The 21,410-nt window shown below is 43.4% G+C and overlaps 1 protein-coding gene across 3 annotated transcripts in view; it reads left to right on the top strand.

Annotated features, from left to right (window-relative positions):
- The first annotated feature begins 338 nt into the window (after window positions 1-338).
- TMEM101 (transmembrane protein 101) overlaps window positions 339-21,410 on the top strand; it is a 68,371-nt gene continuing 47,299 nt past the window's right edge. For all 3 annotated transcript variants that reach the window (XM_085872277.1, XM_085872275.1, XM_085872274.1), the window contains exons 1-3: window positions 339-529; window positions 14,220-14,400; window positions 14,595-14,741. In XM_085872277.1, coding sequence (XP_085728403.1) covers window positions 369-529; window positions 14,220-14,400; window positions 14,595-14,741 — 489 coding nt within the window. In that variant the 5' untranslated portion in view covers window positions 339-368. The remainder of the gene's footprint in view (window positions 530-14,219; window positions 14,401-14,594; window positions 14,742-21,410) is intronic.

Below are 21,410 nucleotides of genomic sequence, written 5' to 3'. Positions count from 1 at the left end.
AGATTACTTTGATATATTTTTGTTTTACTGTACTTATATTGGCAATTATGGAAATAACAGTAAATGGTTTTTTTTTAATTGAAAAAAAAATTTGAATCACTGTCGCTTTGTCGATTTATTTTTCATTCATTCAATGAGTTTTACAAAAAATATTGTTTACGTGCTATTTTTGATTGTTTTAATCAATTTTAATTCGCATCTCGAGTTTCAGCAACATCCTTTGCGTTTTGTTCCTCAAACCCACGAAAAAGAGAAAAAAATATAGCAACAACAACAACAACAACAACAACAACAACAACAACAACAACAACAACAACAACAGCGCCAACGTCACTCCGCCTCCGCTCTGGCAGCGTGGCCGTGTGCGCATGCGCAGTTTGCTCCACTTCCGCAAGTTCGGAGAAGTCATGGCTTTCGGTCGAGCGACCTGGCTGGTTACCCGTGCCGGGGTGATCCTATTGACGCGTTTTCCTTTCTGGAATGCGTTCAGTTCGCTCATGCTCTACGGAGAGCGCGCTTCAAGTCGCCGGTAATTCTCACACAACGGAGTTGGCGGGATGACGTTGCTCATTCAATGGTGGTAGTAAATGCGTGGTTGTTAATGTTCTGTGAAGTGGTTACCGTCCTCGTTTACATTCTGTGTGTTGAGTAAACGACTGAACGTGAACGTCACGCAAGTTTAAGAGAGGTTTGTGATGCAGGATATATTTATATATTTATCTACCAAATAAATAGATTTATTTATTTATTTACCAAATAAATAGATTTATTTATTTATTTACCAAATAAATAGATTTATTTATTTATTTATTTATTTACCAAATAAATAGATTTATTTATTTATTTACCAAATAAGTAAATATATTTATTTACTGAATATATTTATTTATTTACCAAATATATATTTATTTAGTTATATATAATATATATATATATATATATTTTTTTTTTTTAGTTGTGTATGCCCCGGTTAGAATAGGTGTACCATATCCCTGTGTGTCGTAAGAGGCGACCAGGATTGCGTCAGGAAGGGCATCCGGCGTAAAAACCTATGCCAAATCATTATGCGGACAACAAAACGAATTTCCATACCGGATCGGTCGAGGCCCGGGTTACCAACGACCGCCACCGGTACCGGTGGTCAGCAGGGTACCAGTGGAAATTGTGTTACTGCTGGGCGAAGGAGGAGAAGGAGACGGGGAAGGCGAGTCCGGAGGCAGTGGGAGAGGGGGAAGGGTAGAAGTGTGGAGGTGAGAGTTGGAACTCTGAATGTTGGGACGATGACTGGCAAAGGGCGAGAGTTGGCTGATATGATGGAGAGAAGAAAGGTGGACATACTATGTATACAAGAGACCAAGTGGATGGGGAGTAAGGCTCGGAGCATTAGAGGTGGTTTCAAACTGTTCTACCATGGTGTGGATGGGAGGAGAAATGGTGTCGGGGTAATCCTGAAGGAGGATTATGTGAAGAGGGTATTGGAGGTGAGGAGAGTGTCTGACCGAGTGATGAGTGTGAAGTTGGAAATTGAAGGGGTGATGATGAATGTCATCAGTGCATGTGCCCCACATATGGGGTGTGAGATGGAATATAAAGAAGATTTCTGGAGTGAGTTAGATGAAGTGGTGGAGAGTGTATCCAAGGATGAAAAAGTGGTGATTGGAGCAGATTTCAATGGGCATGTTGGGGAAGGGAATAAAGAGGATGAGGAGGTGATGGGTAGGTACGGTCTCAACGAGAGAGATGTGGAAGGGCAAATGGTGGTAGAGTTTGCAAAAAGAATGGAAATGGCAGTGGTAAATACGTATTTCAGGAAGAAGGAGGAACACAGGGTGATATACAAGAGTGGAGGAAAGTGCACACAGGTGGATTACATCTTAAGCAGGAGATGCAACTTGAAAGAGATTAGAGACTGTAAGGTTGTGGCAGGGGAGAGTGCAGCTCGACAGCTTCGATTGATGGTCTGTAGGATGATTTTGGAGGTGAGGTTGAGGAAGAGAGTGAGGGCTGAACCAAGGACCAGATGGTGGAAGCTGAAGGAGGAAGACTTGCGTGGAATTTAGGGAGGAGGCAAGACAGGTGTTGGATGGTGGTAAAGATGGGTGGGATGATTCGGCAACTACAGCAGAAGTGGTGAGGGAGATAGCTGGGAAGGTACTTGGTGTGACATCTGGACAGAGGAAGGAAGATAAGGAGACTTGGTGGTGGAACGAGGAAGTACAGGAAAGTATAAGGAAGAAGGGGTTGGCGAAAAAGAAGTGGGATAGTCAGAGAGATGAAGAAAGTAACCAGGAGTACAAGGAGTGGCAGCGCAAGGCAAAGAGAGGTGGAAAAGGCATATGACGAGCTGTATGAGAAGTTGGATACAAAGGAAGGGGAAAAGGATTTATACCGGTTGGCAAGACAGAGGGACCGAGCTGGGAAGGATGTGCTGCAGGTTCGGGTGATAAAGGACGCAAGTGGGAATGTGCTGACTAGCGAGGAGAGTGTGTTGAGAAGGTGGATGGAGTATTTTGAGGAGCTGATGAATGAAGAGAGAGAGATAGAGATAGATATAGATATGGTTGGTTGGAAGAAGTGGAGATAGTGGATCAGTGAGGATGAAGTGAGGACTGCTATGAAGAGGATGAAAAGTGGAAAGGCGGTTGGCCCAGATGGTATACCAGTGGAGGCATGGAAGTGCTTAGGAGAGATGGCAGTGGGGTTGTTAACCAGATTGTTTAATAAAGTCTTGGAAAGTGAGAGGATGCCGGAGGAGTGGAGATTAAGTGTACTGGTTCCGATTTTCAAGAACAAGGGTGATGTGCAGAGCTGTGGAAATTACAGAGGGATAAAGTTGTTAAGCCACACCATGAAGTTGTGGGAAAGAGTAGTGGAAGCTCGGTTGAGAGGAGAGGTGACGATGATGCAATGTTGATGATGATGCAATGTTTGATGCTGATCAACTGATGCTGATCAACATCAACTGATCAACTGATCAACACCACACCACTGATGCAATGTTTGCTTTGAGAATGTTGATGGAGAAGTATAGGGAAGGCCAGAAAGAGTTACATTGTGTGTTTGTGGATTTAGAGAAAGCTTATGATAGGGTGCCAAGAGAGGAGTTGTGGCATTGTATGAGGAAGTCGGGAGTGGTGGAGAAGTATGTGAGGATGGTGCAGGATATGTATGAAGACAGTGTGACAGCGGTGAGGTGTGCGGTAGGAATGACGGACCGGTTTAAGGTTAAAGTGGGATTGCACCAAGGATCGACTCTGAGCCCTTTCCTGTTTGCAATGGTGATGGACAGGTTGACAGAGGAGATCAGACTGGAGTCTCCATGGACTATGATGTTCGCGGATGACATCATGATCTGTAGGGAGAGTCGAGAGCAGGCTGAGGCGAGCCTCGAGAGGTGGAGGTACGCACTGGAGAGAAGGGGAATGATAGTCAGTAGGAGTAATACCGAGTACATCTGCGTAAATGAGAGGGAGGGTGGTGGTATGGTGCGGTTGCAAGGAGTTGAGGTGGGGAAGGTGGATGGGTTTAAATACCTGGGATCAATTGTCCAAAGTAACAGAGTGTGGTAGAGAAGTGAAAAAGAGAGTGCAGGCAGGATGGAGTGGGTGGAGAAGAGTTGTAGGAGTGATTTGTGACAGAAGGGTAGCTGCAAGAGTGAAGGGGAAAGTATATAAGACGGTAGTGAGACCAGCTATGTTGTATGGTTTGGAGGCGGTGGCGCTAACATAAAGACAGGAAGCGGAGCTGGAGTTGGCAGAGTTAAAGATGCTGCGATTCTCGTTGGGAGTGACGAGGATGGACAGGATAAGGAATGAGTATATTAGAGGGACAGCGCAGGTAGGACGATTTGGAGACAAAGTGAGAGAGGCTAGATTGAGATGGTTTGGACATGTGCACAGGAGGGAAGCGGAGTATATCGGGAGAAGGATGCTGAGGAGTGTGCTGCCAGGTGGGAGGAGAAGAGGAAGGCCAAAGAAGAGGTTCATGGATGTGGTGACTGCAAACATGCGCGTGGTTGGAGTGTCAATGGAAGATGTGGAGGATCGAGCGAAATGGAGACGGTTGATCCGCTGTGGCGACCCCTAACGGGAGCAGCCGAACGAAGAAGAAGAAGAAGAAGATATATATATATATATATATTTACCAAATCAGACCATCGTTGCCACGGAGATGCAGGTAAACACACCTACTGTGCTTGACTGTCACACAAGCTGCCGATTGTTTGCCGGAGTTTAAATTTAATTTTGTAAATTTCCAGACCATTGTTCATTCACTTCCAGAATTATTTGGTTCACATGATCTTGTTGGCTCCGTGATTTCGTGCCATTTGCTTTGTTTGCGGCTTTGATGAGTTAATTATTTATTTTGTGTACATGGTCGAGGCTCATGGAAGAGCGAGAGCAGAATGGAAAAGTGGGGAACACCAATAGCAGAGTTCAGAGGGACGGGGAGGACACAGTGGGGTAAACAAGCTGAATGAAACATGGTGATAAGAGGAAGGGGAAAGTGGGGATGAAATAGAAAAATAACAAACAACCAACAACTAACAAACAAAAAGGAGTGAGGGAGAGGGGGGAAATCCCCAATAACCTAGAAAATAGGAGTGCTTAGGAATGGGTTTCTTGGGATAGAAGATATCATGAGTATGGAACCGGAGGTAGTGGTGAACAGCTGTCTTGAAACCCTGGAGAGAGGAATAGGACTGAACAGACTGAGGGAGTTGGTTCTACAGGTGTGAGAAAAGAGGAACAAATGAGTGGAGGTGAGCAGTGAGCTTGGATTTTGGGAGTTTCACCAAAGGTAGGTTACCGACAAACCATGTGTGCCCTGCAGAAACCTTGGGTGGGTGGGTGAAAACGCAGAATGGAGGCACAGTAGAAGACAGAGGGCTTAGAAGCCTGTTCGCGAGATGAGAGTCACAGGCTCAGAGCCTTAGCCTCATGCGGAACATTCCGTTGATTTTGAGGGTCTTGGTTTCTACAGCATCAAGCAGTGCAAGGTGTGAAGCAGGGGTGCCATCCCCAAGAGGAGAGCAGCACTCCACTGAGCTGTGAATGAAAGCCTTGTAAGTTGATAAAAACTCCAGATTTGTTCAAAACCTACATTGGCAGAATGAGTTTGGTAATGCATTAACACAGCTACTCCATGAGACAGCATTGATCAGTAAAATTATACTTTACGTATGTATAAATTTGGTGGTCATTCGATGACCGTTATTCTCAGGTTTTCCGTCTGTCTGTATGTATGTAATGGACAGCTCTGGAGGCCAGAGAAGTCAACCGATTTTGATGAAACTTGACCAGTAGGTTCATACCAGGATCTAGTTCGAGGCTTTTGAGCACCGTTGCTATGGACGCCACCGTTGCCCAGCAACGGGACTTTGAAATTTTAGAAAAATCCCAAAAAAAAAAAAAATCTAAAATCGGCTTCCGTGCTTTTATGCGCACTATAATCAACCTCTTTATCAAAAATTTTCAGCTGGATCCGTCAAAAACTGTATGACTTGTATGCAATTATATAGCGACCACCCATGTCGCCTACCGGCTTGTCTGTTTGTTTGTATGTAATGGACAGTTTTGGAGGCCAGAGGAATCAACCGATTTTGATGAAACTTGACTGGTAGGTTCATACCACGATCTAGTTGTATGTTTTTGAGCACCGTTGCTCTGGACACCACCGTTGCCTAGCAGCGGGACTTTGAAATTTTAGAAAAAATCCGAATTTTTTTTATTTCAAAAATCAGCTTCCGCGCTTTTATGTGCATTATAATCAACCTCTTTGTCAAAAGATTTCAGCCCGATCCATCAAAAACTGTTTGACTAGTATGCAATTATATTACTATATGCTTTCACCCCAACGTTCGCATTGGGATTCCCCCAACGTAGGGTTTGGGAATCGAACACAAATGATGAATGGACAGTTGCCCGTCATGTTCCTATATGGAACAACGAACGGCAAAAATGCCATCTGATGTGTTCTCTTATCTACATATTTCAAATTCGCCTTTGTCTGGTGACGAACTCATGTCGCCTACCAGCTTGTATGTATATATGTATATATATATATATATATATATATATATATATATATATATATATATGTATATATGTATATATGTATATATGTATATATGTATATATGTATATATGTATATATGTATATATGTATATATGTATATATGTATATATGTATATATATATATATATATATATATGTACAGAAAGTCATCGCTACCCGGAAGTTCGCATATCGTAGTTTCGATTATTCGTAATTTAGTTTTAATGACTAATTATTCAATTATCGCAAACATTTTATGCCTATCGTAATGTCATATCAAGGAAAAACGCAAAAAAACAATCACACAGGATGTGCATAAACACACTTTCACTTTACTGCGCATGTACCGTACGCTGTGCTGTATTCTCTTCACGCTCACCTGCATACCTTCCAGTATGAATCCCAAGCGACCCGCAAGTCTTTTGCCGAGCACACCTCGTTTCAAGAGACAACGAAAGGCTGTCACATTGAAGGTGAAATTGGATATAATTAAAAGACATGAACGAGGTGAAGGGATAACGGAAATCGGCCGCGTGCAAGCAATCGCTGCATCGACTGTACATTCGATCGTTCAAAGTTCGGCAAAGATGAAGAAAATATCACAGATTGCGACCAGTTCGAGTGCAACGACACTAACGAGAATGAGAGATGGTGCCATGCACAACATGGAGCGTTTGTTATGTGTGTGGATAGAAGATCAAACTAAACGTCGCATGCCTTTATCTCTTACTGTGATACAAGAAAAAGCGCGTAGTTTGTGGAACGATTTAAAGAAGAAACAGGAAGCTGAAGGAAAGGGTGAAGGCGCAGAGACGTTCACAGCTACCCGAGGCTGGTTCATGAGGTTTTGTCATCGCGCCAACCTCCACAACCTGAAGTGTAGCGGTGAGGCAGCAAGTGCGGACCATGCTGCCGCATCAGAGTTTCCAGCAAAGTTGAAGAAGATTATTGAGGAGGGGGGTTACTCACCGAAGCAAGTCTACAATATTGACGAAACCGGATTGTTTTGGAAAAGAATGCCCTCCCGTACATACGTCGCACGAGAAGAAAAGACTGCTCCAGGGTTTAAAGCAGCAAAGGACAGGCTGACCTTATTACTCGGTGGAAATGCAGAAGGGGATGTAAAACTCAAGCCGCTTATTGTTTACGTTTCTGAAAACCCACGAGCGCTAAAGGGTTGCCTCAAGCCACAACTTCCCGTAATATGGCGGTCAAATACAAAGGCTTGGATGACTGGGGCATTGACCCACGATTACGTGATCAATTACTTCTCCAATCATGTTGAGAAGTACTCCAAGGAGAACAACATTGACAACAAATCTTTGGTGTTCGTAGAATGTAGACAATGCTCCTGCCCATCCTTAGCATATAGAAGACTGGTGTGAAAACGTGCAGGTAGTATTTTTACCACCAAATACTACGTCACTTTTACAGCCTATGGATCAGGGAGTTATTGCTGCTTTTAAAGCCTATTATGTTAAGCATACCATGCTGCAGCTTATCAAAAAAACTGATAAGGACAAGCTATCAATCAAGGAGTTTTGGCGAACATACATCATAAAAATAGCTTTGGAAAACATTAAGGATTCGTGGGCGGAGGTGAGTGCCTCCACAATGAACGCTGTGTGGCCTGAGTGTGTCCACAATTTCACGGGGTTTGCTGACGTTCCGTTGATTGCAAGTCAAATTGTAGACCTGGCGCAGGAGGCTGGTTTTGAAGAGGTTGACGAAGAGGACGTGGATGACTTACTGGAGTCTCATGCAGAACCCTGAAGCAATGAAGATCTCATGGAGTTGGAACAGCAGTGGGCTCTTGAGGAAGAAGCAGAAGAAGATGCTGTGACACCTTCATCCAAGTATCTCATCATGAAAAACCTCAGCCAAATCCTCAGCTCGTTTGAAAGTGCCATAGAATTTGTTATCGAGCAAGATCCAAATCTTAAAAGGAGCACTGATTTTAGCTGTGTTGTTAATGATTCCCTTTGTTGCTACAAGGAACTTTATGCAGCAAAGAAAAAGAAAGCCATCCAGCCCAATCACCACGCATTTTTCAAGCCAAAAGATGCAGCACCAACTACATCCACCATCCAAGATGCTCCGTCAACCAGCTGCCAAGAGACCGTTCCCGCTGGTGAAGAAAGTGACAGCACAGTGTCAAGTAAAGAGGGGGACGATTCTGCCACTCCGCAAGTGTGACTTGTCCACCGCAATCAACTCCGTTCCTCCAGCCTCGGGGTAAGTCGCCACTACTCGAGGAGTGTGTTTTGTTTATTTGTGTTTCTGTCCAAAAATTTGGGTTTCTGTCCAAAAAAATCCGAGCCAAAAACGCATCCCCCCTTTAACACATTGGTCTCTATGGGAAAATGTGTTTTGTTTAACACAGTTTCGCTTATAAGGTTTTCCAGGAACGCAACCCTTGCGAAAAGCGAGGACTTACTGTATATGTAAATATACTTTTCTCATTTGGTGTAGTGCTGCAGCTCAAATTTCTTCTGTGTGCTTATTACCTCCACCATCGAAGGTGAAGGAGGTTATGTTTTCATCCCTTTCTGTTAGTTTGTCTATTTGTGTACAGGATATCTCAAAAAGTTGTGGACGGATTCGGCTATAATTCTGTGGACAGATTCGGTGTATGACGAGGAAGAATTGATTCGCCAGGTGTATGGCGAGGAAGAATTGATTCACTTGTCGTGAAGATCCATATCCGAATCTGATAGCTTTTTAAAATTATTCTTCATCATTGAGCGATCGGGCCAAAACCGATATATAGCACGATATCTCAAAAAGTTGTCGACAGATTCAGATGAATCTTGGTGGACATGTTGGATGTGTGGCAAGGATGAATTGATTCGATTTTGGTGAAGATCTGGATTTGGATCTGGATACGATAATTATTTATTTTTATAGTGATTATTCACCATTGAGAGATCGGACCAAAACGATACAGTACTGTATATCATGGTATTTCAAAAATGTATCGGGCCCGAAATGTTCTCGTGGATCAGGCATTACATGGCGGAGGTATGCGCTCTCCCAAGTACCCTTCTAGTTTCTCGTGTTTTTACCCTATGTGTGGAGCGCAAGGTGGGGAAAAGCAATTGGTTCACTCTTTGTTTTTGAAATATTGTAGGTTGCCTCGTCCCACACCAAAATGCGCACAGCGGGGTAAAATATATATATATATATATATATATATATATATATATATATATATATATATATATATATATATATATATATTGAAAATCATTCCAAACAAGAAAGTTATTGTTTTTTAGGACGTCATAAGATGCACAAACAGGCATGGATAACTAATATAACGTGTTAAATATGGTGGTGTAAAAGACGGTGTTTCCTAAATGCATCAACGGCGGTAAACTACCCGATCAATGGTTGTTTTATTATTATTATTATTTTTTCTGCAGCCTTTAAAATCTTTTTTTATTTCAATTTAATTGTACGTAGAACACATCGCCTTGTTTGTACTTCCAAAAATGTTCCGTTTAGCAGTAATTTGGCAAAATTGTACACAGTGTCGACCAATCAAATTTTCCGCTTCCACTCTCAGGGTGGGGGAACATTGCGATTCGGACAAAATGGTGGCACAAAGCGATGCAATGCCAGAGCTTAAAAAATCAAAAAAAAAAACCTGCCCGTTTCGTGTATCTTTTTTTGAAGTTTGTTCCAAAACCTTCAGTTTCTCTGAGAAGAGTTGACAGAAGGTTTGTGATTACGCAAATACATGGATAAACCTCGATGGTGACGAAAAACGCATCTCAGCAGAGCATCGTCAGCTCTGGTCAGGTCCGTTTGACACATTGGCTTTGTATGGTTGGTATTGCACCTGTTATTTAAAGTTCACGAACAAAGTTAGTGCAGACCATGCTTGGAAACACAAAGCAAGAGTCGAAAAGACCCTTCCCGTGTCCATTTTCTCAAGACTGTGTGGGATAAGGTGTCTATGAACTCTCTCATGTCATGCCTAAGATTTAAACTTTAATATAAATTCCCACAACCAAATATTGTTGTGGGCTGGGTTCGGTGGCGATAAACGACCACTCGGTGGAGCAGTGGAGGAGTCTCCCACCAAACACCCGGAATTTAGGTCGTGACTCTCGGATAACTCCGAATGGTCACGGGTCCCTTAGCGGACCGTGGTCGCCAATATTTCGATGGCGTGGGGTCGGGTTAATTGCCTAATTTCAATATACCTAAGTACCCACGTCGTCTAACTACCAGGGAAAACCACACCCTCGATGGACCTCGGGCGGAACGGACCATTTACCGAGCCCGATCCGGGTGAAAACCGAGCGGGGATTACCAAGATACATCGATCCAAATGAACGATTTACGGCACGAACGGCCTCACTAATTCTCAATACGCACCATGCTGGGTCAATGGGAGAAAGCGCAGAAAACGAGCTGGTACATTTAACAGGGGTTTATTTATAACCAATATTCGGGGAGGGGAGCACACAAAGAGCAGAGTTATCCGAATATGAAAATGTAATGTACAAGGAACACAGGGCACTTAGACAGTTTCTACTTACAGGACGGCGCCACACACACACACGCACACACCCAAAAGAACTGGACCCCGTCGGGTCTTTATTTCGGCCTTTAAGCTCGGAGGGAAGGCGAACTGAGGGTAGGGACCTACTCTTGCACCTGTCCGCCTTGTGCGGTCTGGTCGAGCTTGTCCGGTAGCAGGACTCGAACCCGCCGCCAACAACGCAGCACCAAGCTCCAGGGAAAGAACGTCGGATGCCAGCCAGCACGAAGGCGGACGAGTGAGAGATGACAAGCAGACCGGCGATCAAGCCCGAAACAGCTTCTCCTTGATCAGGCCACACCAGGTGAGGCAGACGTGCACAGCCAGCACGGGAACGGACCAGACGAGACACCAGCAGGCAAAACGAGGCTTCCTCTCTTTCTCCTTCTTGACGGGGCGAACCTCTTTCGACGATGGGGCCACCTTGTCTTATCCTTCCCTCCCCCGTGGGTCGAGGGAATCGCTCTGAGGTACTCGCCTCCGGATTGGATGAGGGGTTGTCGGGCGACTCGTGGCCGCCGTTGATCAGGCGGAGGGAACCTCACCCCTGTATGTGACATGCTGCACGTGGGCGATGGATGGCGATGGTGTGAAAACGAAGGATGAAGATTTAACGATATAAAAAAAACCTGACTATAAAAGTAACTCGTAGCGCACACATGAAATTTCCATAAGACAGAAGGACGGGACCCTGACTATAAACACATACTTATCGAAATAACTGAACTTAGGGACTGCTGTCTGTCTCTGTGTGCAAACGGCTTCCAGATTCGTAACAATATGGCATATTCTCACCTGTTTTCCACTTTGCTGTCCTTTGAGAGCAGAATTTAATTACTGCTTTGTCCGTATTTATTTTGTTCATCTTGCTTCGAATGCATCATTCATCTCTTCAACCAGCTGTGTCCATTCTGCTTCCTTTGAATATAACACTGGATTCAATCCTTGTTATTCTAAATGTATAATCTTTGCTTGCATTATACAGTAAACCCTCGTCCAACTTGTGGGGGTTAGGTTCCTGCAAAGTGGCGCGTTCAGCAAAACCGTGTTCACAAGCTGGTTAATAGGGGAATGTAGCTGCGAAACATAACATATAGATAAATTTTGTTAATAAAAACCTCAGAGGAATATATATGTATTGTAAAGGATTCGGCGGTGGCAGGATTCGCACCCTACTCTTGACAGCCAAATGTTGACGATTCGGCGTCATTTAACAGCACCGCCGTCTCCGGGGTTATAACGCCGGCTGGTTCGGCACAGGCCTCGGGTCACGCGCCTCAGATCACGATACCAACGTACACCTGTGCCTTGCCAGTTGGGGAAATAGACCCCGGTTACAGACTGGGTTTGTCAGAGACCGAGCGAAGTCTGCCAGTCCGTAACCATTTTGGTTTTAAATACAAATCGAGCGAATTGTTCCTCAGCACGGCACGAATAAACTCAATGCGGCAACTTTCATATGAATCGGCCAGATTTATTGGGGACACATCGGGGAATACGACATAAGTAAAACATTCATGAACGTTATAATTAGTCTATAACCCGCTCTTAACTAGGGAGTTACGGGTTTCGAAGGGAACCCTAGCGAGATAAACCTTAGACAACATGCAGACAAGACACAGAGTACTTGGTGATGCCTCATGGATGAGGGGAAAGTGTCAAAGGCACGAATGCGGCTCGTGACAAGCCGATGTCAACGGATTCGAGCACCCAGCTCGAGCATGCAGCGTGGCAAAATGGCGCTCGTACTCCTTCTCCCGGCACCGCTTGCGCACCAGCATCAGCGCGTTCAGCCCCCGTAAGGCCGACGGCACAAGAGCGGAAGATCCACGGTGTGCTCCAGCTGGCTTTTCACAAGGTCCAGCATACAAATCTAGGCCTGGCCTGCTCACCAGATTAGGCCAAGTTGGGGTGTTGGGCTCCACAGGCGGATCGACGGGATGGAAAGACTTGTCGAGCCGTGCCGTGAGTAGTACAGGGACAGTCAGAGGCTCCGTCACTGGACTCCGGATGAACCTGTCGATCACCTCCTCATAAAAGTCGATCGCCGACTCCCCTCTTCCAGTTCCTCCTGCCTTCCTGGGGCTCGCTCTTCTCACGAAAGCCGATCCCAGACTCCCACGAGCCGTTTCTCATCCAGCAGAAGGCAGACTGACCTCATCCAGTTCCTCTTGCCTTTCGGGGCGGTCTTTTCACGAAAGCCGATCGCAAAAACCCTCATGCAGTTCCTCTTACTGTCGATTGCCCGACTGACACAGCCGTCCCTCGTACCGCATATCGCGACTCCACACTCAGGCAGTTACTCTCTTGCCTTCCCGGCGCTCGCTCTCTGGACACTCCCCCGGGGAACCGTGATTGGTCCATCGCTCGATATTGCAGCTGCCCTCCACCAATCGGCTGCTGACACGCCTCACTGACCGACACTCTCAGAGCGCTGGGCGGGGCATGGTTTGGAGGGGGGAAGGAAGAAGAAGAAAACCGCCTCTCGGCACCCCACCACTGTATGAACAATGGACAGCCTGCTACACCTCCCAACACACATGTAATGTCCAATTGCCAAATAACCTGGCTAAACATGCATTTAAGGGGGGATCTGGGCTAATCCTATATTTAATAACACACTAAGGGCCATTTCCGCAACTATATATATATAATGGGTGGGCTAACTGTTTGAGGCAGGGGTATTCCTGAACTCACACTTCTTAAACCTTCACTGGCGATCACGTGTTCTTGCAGGTTACGCGCATGCTCTCATATGGTCACGCCATCAACCACCTTGCCCTTGTTGTTTGCTTGATCATTGATCCACACACTCAATAAACTCTCCATATTTTCAATGATAGGATCTCTACTCAGAACTTGAAACACCTTTGCACTTACAGGCATGGAAGGGTTCACGCTAGCATAGATCTTATGCTCACTCAAATGAATGGTTCGTATGGTGGACTTGTCTACATGATGCCCATGGCCGACCAATGCTACACTCATCCCACCACGCAACCTGTCATGGTTTTCTCTGCTAATGTCATAACCTTATGGGATTTCTTCACTCCACTCCCACTTGGCGAAGCTTAACGTTTCAGAACCATACTGTATATAATGGTATGGGATGTGGCTAAATAAAGTTGAGTTAACTAAATGTTGGCACTAGCCCACTCGACCGCGGTGCTATGCAGACTGAAAACAGCATGGGTGCTACAAGATGACGGGCGACGTTACAACTGCACGGCGTGGTCATAGCACCACATTCAAACCCACATATCATCAAGTTTTATGCCCATTTCGTGTTTAAACAAATCCGTGTTGTGAAGACCCGCTTTGGACGAGGTTTTTCTGGATATGAGTTGTCCTTTTCGATGCATCAGAACAAAGCACATCATATTGTCCAGTTATCTTGTAATAAACTACAGTCCACCTTTATCTCAATTGTTTTGAATGAGCTATTTGTCTGTTTTGTGATTTATTTTTAAAAATTTTTTATTTATTTTTTTAATATTTTTACAGCAAGTCATTGAGGTCCCCCCTTCCATTTTCCTTTGTGTCTTTCTTTTTTCTCATAAAGATAAAAATAGCACAATAAACATTTTTAATTGCTTTATATTAACCGCAGGAAGCCAGACTTGCCACTTCCCTTCTTGTATGTCGACATGGCTGCTGCGGTCATTTGTGCCACCTTCATGTCGTACGGCATGAAGAGGCGTTGGTTTGCACTTGGAGCAGCACTTCAGCTATCCATCAGTTATTACCTGGCGATAACTGGAGGTCAGGCTCACTATCCAGAGTGGCAAAAGGTATTGGGCTTTTTTGGTTATCATTACAACTTTGCATTGTTTTCTTTTCACGGAGAAATATTAAACCGTGGCAATAAAAGAAAAGATAAATTGAATAGACTTGGCACTGCGTATCAAGGAGTTATAACTGAAGATTTGCTCTTTGACAAAATGTGACTTCAGCGACGATGCTATTCATGTGATTAAATTGACAGGTCCGAATGCTGTCACGTGTTGTGGCCCTGGTTGGTGGCTTCTTGGTTCTAGCGAGTGGTGCGGGAGAGTCTTACCGGCAAAAAGAAAGAGTCGCAGTCCTTCAGAGGGTTGGGCAGATGTTCTTGGGTATACACCTCTTCTGCCAGGTACAATACTTGTGTGGTCACTTTGAAATGTCATCTCTTTAAAGGTTTGCACATTCTTTTGTGTATACAACATAGTGCATGAGTAGGTTCGGCATGAAACGTGCTCTGTTGATTATGGCTGTGTTCCCTGATTTTGATGTGAACAATGCTTTAATCTGAACGATGGAGAAGAATTTTGCGTTCCTCCTTGGCTCCTTGCCAACAATGGTGTTGAACATCTGCAAAACTGCATTTTGGAAAGTTGTCTCTTGAAATTTTTGGATAATTAAAACGTAAAGAACACCAATCCACATAGCTGAGAAGTTTGGTGTCGGAGTGTAGTTGGGAGTTCTGGAAGTCGCATCTAATGGTCGGACAAATATTGTGTAAATGATTGGATTTGAGAAATCTGCAGTTCCACCATCCCCTCCACTTTGCCAAAAATAGTTTTATCTCTTGAGGCAAAGTTAAATTGATTAAATTACATCGGGTTATTTTTAATATGAAACGGGCAAAGCCGAGAAACGAACAAAACACGGTCAGGTAGAGTTTCTTCTTCATTTTGGTTCTGGTATTGGCTTGAGCACGCATCAAACGCAAGGAAATTTTTATCTCCCGGACATTCATTGGGACCGGCAGGGGACATGTATTGCAAAGCAATTCTCGCTCAAGTTAAATGTGCTTTTTTTTTTTTTCAACAACCATGTTGGTTCACCTGAAGAAGTACGTAATGATCCAGTCAAAGGAAACCAAAGTTGATCAGCTCCATGATGAACACAAGCAACTCGTGACAAAGTTCTTCAGAAACTTTGTCAAACCTGAGGCTCTGTGGGACATGACACCAAAGACATTAGTAAACATGGATGTGTCTACCTTCAGCAATCACCTGCCTCTGAGTAACGTTTTCATAGGTAGCCAGGCACAGGGCATCCTGGTAAAGTATAGCAATGACAAGGTGGTGACCACCTTCATAGAGGAGACAAAGGAAGCTTACATTGAATGTGACTACTCTTTGTTGGCAGTAATGCCATTCAATAACATGTCGAAAGCTATGTCAGCACTTGACCCTGTAATGAGGCAGCACAAACCCACCATGTTCTTCCTGAGCAAGCTGCCGTCACTTGTTATAAACCTTGTCAAGGAAGATGAAAAGAATGACAATGACAGGGAAGTGAGGACCTACATCACAATGACCATCTGCCTGATCCCTTTTCCTGCCAAAATCAGAAATTATACCTGTGGTAGGCTTAAGTGGGCCATATTAGACACCCCCTTCTTCCTTAACATGAGGGTTGTACGCTCCTGTTTCCATGGCCCTACGTTGGAGTATACATTCAACACTGTGGGATACATATTGGATGACACTTCACCAAAGAATCTCTGCCCACCTGTTTTGGATAATTAATGGTCACGCCATCAACTTGGGTAAACTGTCATCCCGGTGTTTCACAGGCAGGTGATTTCATTAATGTATATGCCGTCCCTCGGATCGATGTTAAACTGGCGTTCCATCTTACAGAATTATTTGGTGGTCTCTAAAGATCCCACGGTGTCCCTGAAGAGTCGGCGAGCTATCGCCGGCAAACTTGCCACATTCCAAAGTCCTCCTCCAACTGTGTCAGCGGCAGAGCTGCGCCACCAGCAAATGTGGGCTCTGAACTGCAGCCACATGCTGCACATGAAAGAAGAAAAAGAAAATTCACCAAACATGATGGTGGAAACATGCAGTTTATTACCTCCACCACCGAAGGTGGAAGGAGGTTATGTTTTCACCCCTCTCTGCCGGAAGTTTGTTAATTGTTAATCTGTTTGTTAATTGCCGGAATCCTTCGGATTTCGGCAATTATGTTGGTCAGTTGTGTGTGTCATTCTGTGTCTGTCTGTCTGTCTGTCTGTCTGTCTGTCTGTCTGTCTGTCTGTCTGTCTGGTTGTTTGTGTGTTTGTTTACCCTGTAGCAGCTACACCATTTCAGCGATCATGACCAAACTAGGTACATACGTCGGCCATGGTCCAACTTAGACACTTGTCGTTTTTGGTAAATCTAGGTCAAGGTCAAGGTCACCAAAAAAACTGAAATTCTTATTTTCGCAATGACGTCCGCTAAAATGGTCGTATCGACTTCAAACCAAATCCAAAATGTGCATCTTCTGATGCTGCATCCAACCATACGTCTCATTGGGGTGTCACACCAACACCCTTCTTAGCGGTCAGGGGTCGAATGTCAGGGGGGGTCGGGTCGGGGGGGGGGTTTATCAGGCGATTAAAAACGCCATTTCAAGTCAGATTGACTTCCAAGTTATGATCATGACCAAACTAAGGGCTATAACTCATTAAACAGTTCGCACTATCGACTTACAAGAACCAAATTGATTTCCAGGTTTTTGTTTTTGCAGAGATCATGGAGATATGACAAAGTTATTCCGGCAATTCCCTGCTCAACGAGCAATTTCATTTGTTTGTTTGTGAACAAAATATCTCAAGTTGTGGACGGATCTGGATGAAATTTTGTGGAGAGCTTGGGTATGTGACAAGGACGGAATGATTAGATGTTGGTGAAGATCCGAATCCGGATCTCGATCTGAGAATTTTTTTTGGGCGATTCTCACCATTGAGTGATCGGGCTAAAACGATATATAGCATGATATTTCAACAAGTTGTAGACAGATTCGGACGAAACTTGGTGAATGAATTGGTTAAGTGACAAGAACAAGCTCATTCAATTTTAGTTCAGGTCCAAATCCAGATCCGGCCTATCAGTGGGATACAAAACTTAAAAGAATCGGCCTGTTGGAGGTATGTGTGCTACTGAGTGCCCTTCTAGTTTCAGACTGTAAACGATGAACTGAAGGTTAAAGTTTGACATCAGTTCAGATGTTTTACCATCCAGAACCAGAGCATGTTTCACCGAACAGACAACTCGTGAACAAGCCTTTTGTCTGAGAAAAAAGGTTTTTTTAATTGATTGAAAATTGAAATTGATTAAATTGATTGAAAATTTTAAATTGATAAATTGAAAAAGGTTCTAATGGTTTGTGCTGATTTCTTTGGAGACTATAAACAAGTTTATTTTTATATTCTACGAGACGACCCGTGAACCCGTTGGGTTCCCGTTGTGACAGCGGTTGATAAAAAGGAATCATTTCAAAAAAACAAAAGATAGCTCCAGCGAACGATACCACTGAGGTTGTTTGCTTTGATCGGAGATCGGAGAAAAAAACCGGAGAAAAGAAAGTCGAATAAATTATTGTGCATAATCTTCTAAACACAATTTTATTTATTAATGAACACGGAACTATTAGATCAAAATAGCGATGTTTATTTTATGCTTAAAAATCAATCGTTCTTTGTCTATACTAAATGTTTGAGATTTTTAAACCAATCATTTCAAGAAAAAAAAAAGATAGCTCCAGCGAACTAAACTGCTGAGGTTCTTTGCATTGATCAAATTCTCCCGAAGAGTACTTGACCGAATCGGGAATTGATGTTTTTAATAATTTTTTCTTTGCCCGATTTGAATGAAACTTGATACTGCACACCGCAGGAGAATGGTGAGTAAGGTGGCCCTAAAATGTTTGCGCTATCGTGTACCGTTTTGGCTGTATTTCGGGAACATACATACATACATACAAACATACATATCTACAAGATGAGAGTTTTAGTCATATATAGGTAGATGTAATAATAACGTGGTCTTAAGCATTGTGTGAAGATGAAGTGAAAATTATCTTGCTAATGTACTCCAATAGGAATTTTGGCAAAATCAAAACGTAAAAACAGAGATCTGTCAGAACTAGCAATCTCTATTTGTTTATTTTTAATCATTGTTGACCAAAATATGGGAAAGTACCAGAAACATGGGAATAAAAAAACAAAAACCATAATTGTGCTTTTATCATGTTCATCACAACTCAAACTTTGTCAAATTTCCAATGCTTTTAAACTCGACATTTTGGTTAAAAAGTGCGTTGGAATGCAGGAAAATGATTCCCAGTATTCAAAAAATTTCAAGGTGAATCAAAGCCCCTTGACCTCTCTTGGCACGACAGCATTTCATGCTCCATGGTGTTACCTTTTAGGGGGGTTCATGGGGGTGGGGCGGGGGGTGTGTCATCCACATCTTTGCTGGAGCATCGTTACATTTCCCATTATGCAGGATATTGGAACACAGACCATCTCTCACACCTCTTTACCACAATAGTATTTTTGGTACAGGTAAACCTGGGCCCAGTCAGGCAGTATTTACCTTCACCAGAGGACAGGGTATTGCATTTGGATCCACTTGTCTGTTTGTTTGTCCGTGCAGAACTTTAGTGTTTTTCTCCACAACCGCTTGTCGGATCGAGATGAAGTTTTCACCACAGGAGCGAGGACTCGTGTCGAGTATTTAATGACAATTATGACATCATAGTTCACATGGTGTGGCAGCCATTTAGGAAACACCGAAAAACTTTCGACCTCTGTATCTCTGAAACCGCACCATGAAGAAATTGAAACTTGGCACATGGCAACTACTACTCATGGGGAAAAAAGTGTGATTTTTTTTTTATGACATCATAGGTGCCTTCATTATGACGTCATTACATACGTAGAACGCTCCATCCAATTATTATGAAATTTTTTGAGGGTCAGCTGGGGATAAATTCGTCAAAAAAAAAAAAGGGATGATGTCATCGGTCACGTGATTTGGCAGCCATATTGGATTTACCATATAAAACGATAACAATCTTCTCCAGAACGGCTGGACAGATCGGGGGGAAACTTCACACAAATGTTCCCCAAGATATGGGGAAACCAGTTTGTCCACGAATGATTGATGTCACATGGTCTGGCAGCCATATTTGATTTATGATAAAACCTATAAAAAAATTATTCTCCAGAACGGCTGAGCAGATCGAGGGGAAACTTCACACACGTTCTCCAAGCTTTGGGGATAAACAGGGTATTCATGAATAATTGATAGGTCACATGGTTTGGCAGCCATATTTGATTTACCATAAAACCTATAAAAAATTATTCGCCAGAACGGCTGTTCAGATCGAGGGGAACATTTGTGTGAAGTTTCCCCAAGGCATGGGGATACCAGTTTTGTTCACGAATGATTGATAAGTCACATGGTTTGGCAGCCATATTGGGTTGAGCAAAAATCTTTGAAAAATGATTTCTCTTGAACCGCTTACTCAATCGACATGAAACTTCATATTTATGCTCTCGTAGTGATGTTGAATATATGTTTTAAATTTCAAACTGATCGGACACATGGTCTGGCAGCTGGAATTATGTAATTCTTTTTTTAATCTGGGTTCTTTTTGGTTTTATTTTTTGTTCATGTTTTTTAAAAGAAGGCTCACTTGGCTGTGCCTGGATGGGTTTGAGGGGAGAGGAGTAGCATCTGAAATGTGAATCCTATCCAGGTTCCTCCTGATGACTTCATCATTGCTTGTTGTTTGGTTAGGTTCCTTCTGATGACTCCAATGCAGGACTGTACCTATTTGGTCTTCCATTTGATTTGAATTGAATTTATTTTAATCCTATTCTAAATTCAATTGAATAATAATAAAACCGGTGTCCGATCTAAGCGGGGTTGCATCGAAGCAGGACATCTTGGTACCTGGTCATGATTGCCAGCAGTTATAATGTGGCAAGTCTAGTTATGTCTCATTAATTACATAACACCACACAAACTACACAAACACCGCACAAAACGAGTCCTGGCGAGGGTCTGCAATCTCTGCTCTTTTTCTTGTTTCCTTTATGAATTTTTCCAGCCAAGTCCAAGATATTGGACCCTTCTTTGACAATCTGCTAAATTGGCAGCGATCATGCTGGATGAATTTGGGCTGTGATTTTGGTCATTATGTGAAATGTAAGCAAACATTCCTCACTTACCAAAATAAAACCCCAACTTTTTTGCACTGTAAAAAAAAAAAAACCCTTTCTTCCATTCATTCTTTAGCTCTCCTTTTCTCAATACCTCCAAAATGAATCTCATGAACACCCTGATGTTTTCTTCTTATTCTTATTCTTATTCTTATTCTTATTCTTATTCTTATTCTTCTTATTCTTCTTCTTCTTCTTCATAAGAATCTATCCCTCCTCTTCTTCACAAGGTTTCCTTCCCAATCGAACTATCTCGCAAACACTCGGTCCCTCGACCGTCCCTTCTTTTTTTTTTTCTTGCATATAACAAATTACAGCTCACAGATCTAACTCTAGGTTGGACAGCCAAGTCAAAGCACCGTCTATTGTTTGGTGGATTGCCCGAAATCCTTTATCAAATTTACATCGGTGATGCTCATTCACAATGTGATGACCTAATGGTACACTGAAATCGACAGCCATGCAGTGGCTCCCACTCCTGTCTAACATCCCACCCCGTGATGTTCGGCAAAAGGCAAGAATTCTGAGAGAGTTTGACTGCATCAAAGCCAAGCCAAAGTTTCCAATCCTTGAAGACCTGCAGAATCCTCCAAATACGTGATTCGAGTCACGCAAACTTTTCTGGGGCTCTGCAAATGTTTTGAGTCATTTAACACAAAGGACACACAAAGTGGTGCAATCTTTGGACAGACATCAACATGGCTAGCAAAGAACTGCTGAGTGATCTGACGGAAGAGCCTCTAGGTTTCGACCTGTGTGTGCTCAACAGGATCCACATTGCAAGGACATCACATAACCACCACAACTAGAATT

The sequence above is a fragment of the Eptatretus burgeri genome, chromosome 3 (assembly GCF_056783735.1).
Source record: "Eptatretus burgeri isolate ZD-2024b chromosome 3, Ebu_testis_v1, whole genome shotgun sequence".
NCBI lineage: Eukaryota > Metazoa > Chordata > Myxini > Myxiniformes > Myxinidae > Eptatretus > Eptatretus burgeri.
Note: the sequence above shows the minus strand (reverse complement) of the source record. Positions and strands in the feature narration are given on the sequence as shown.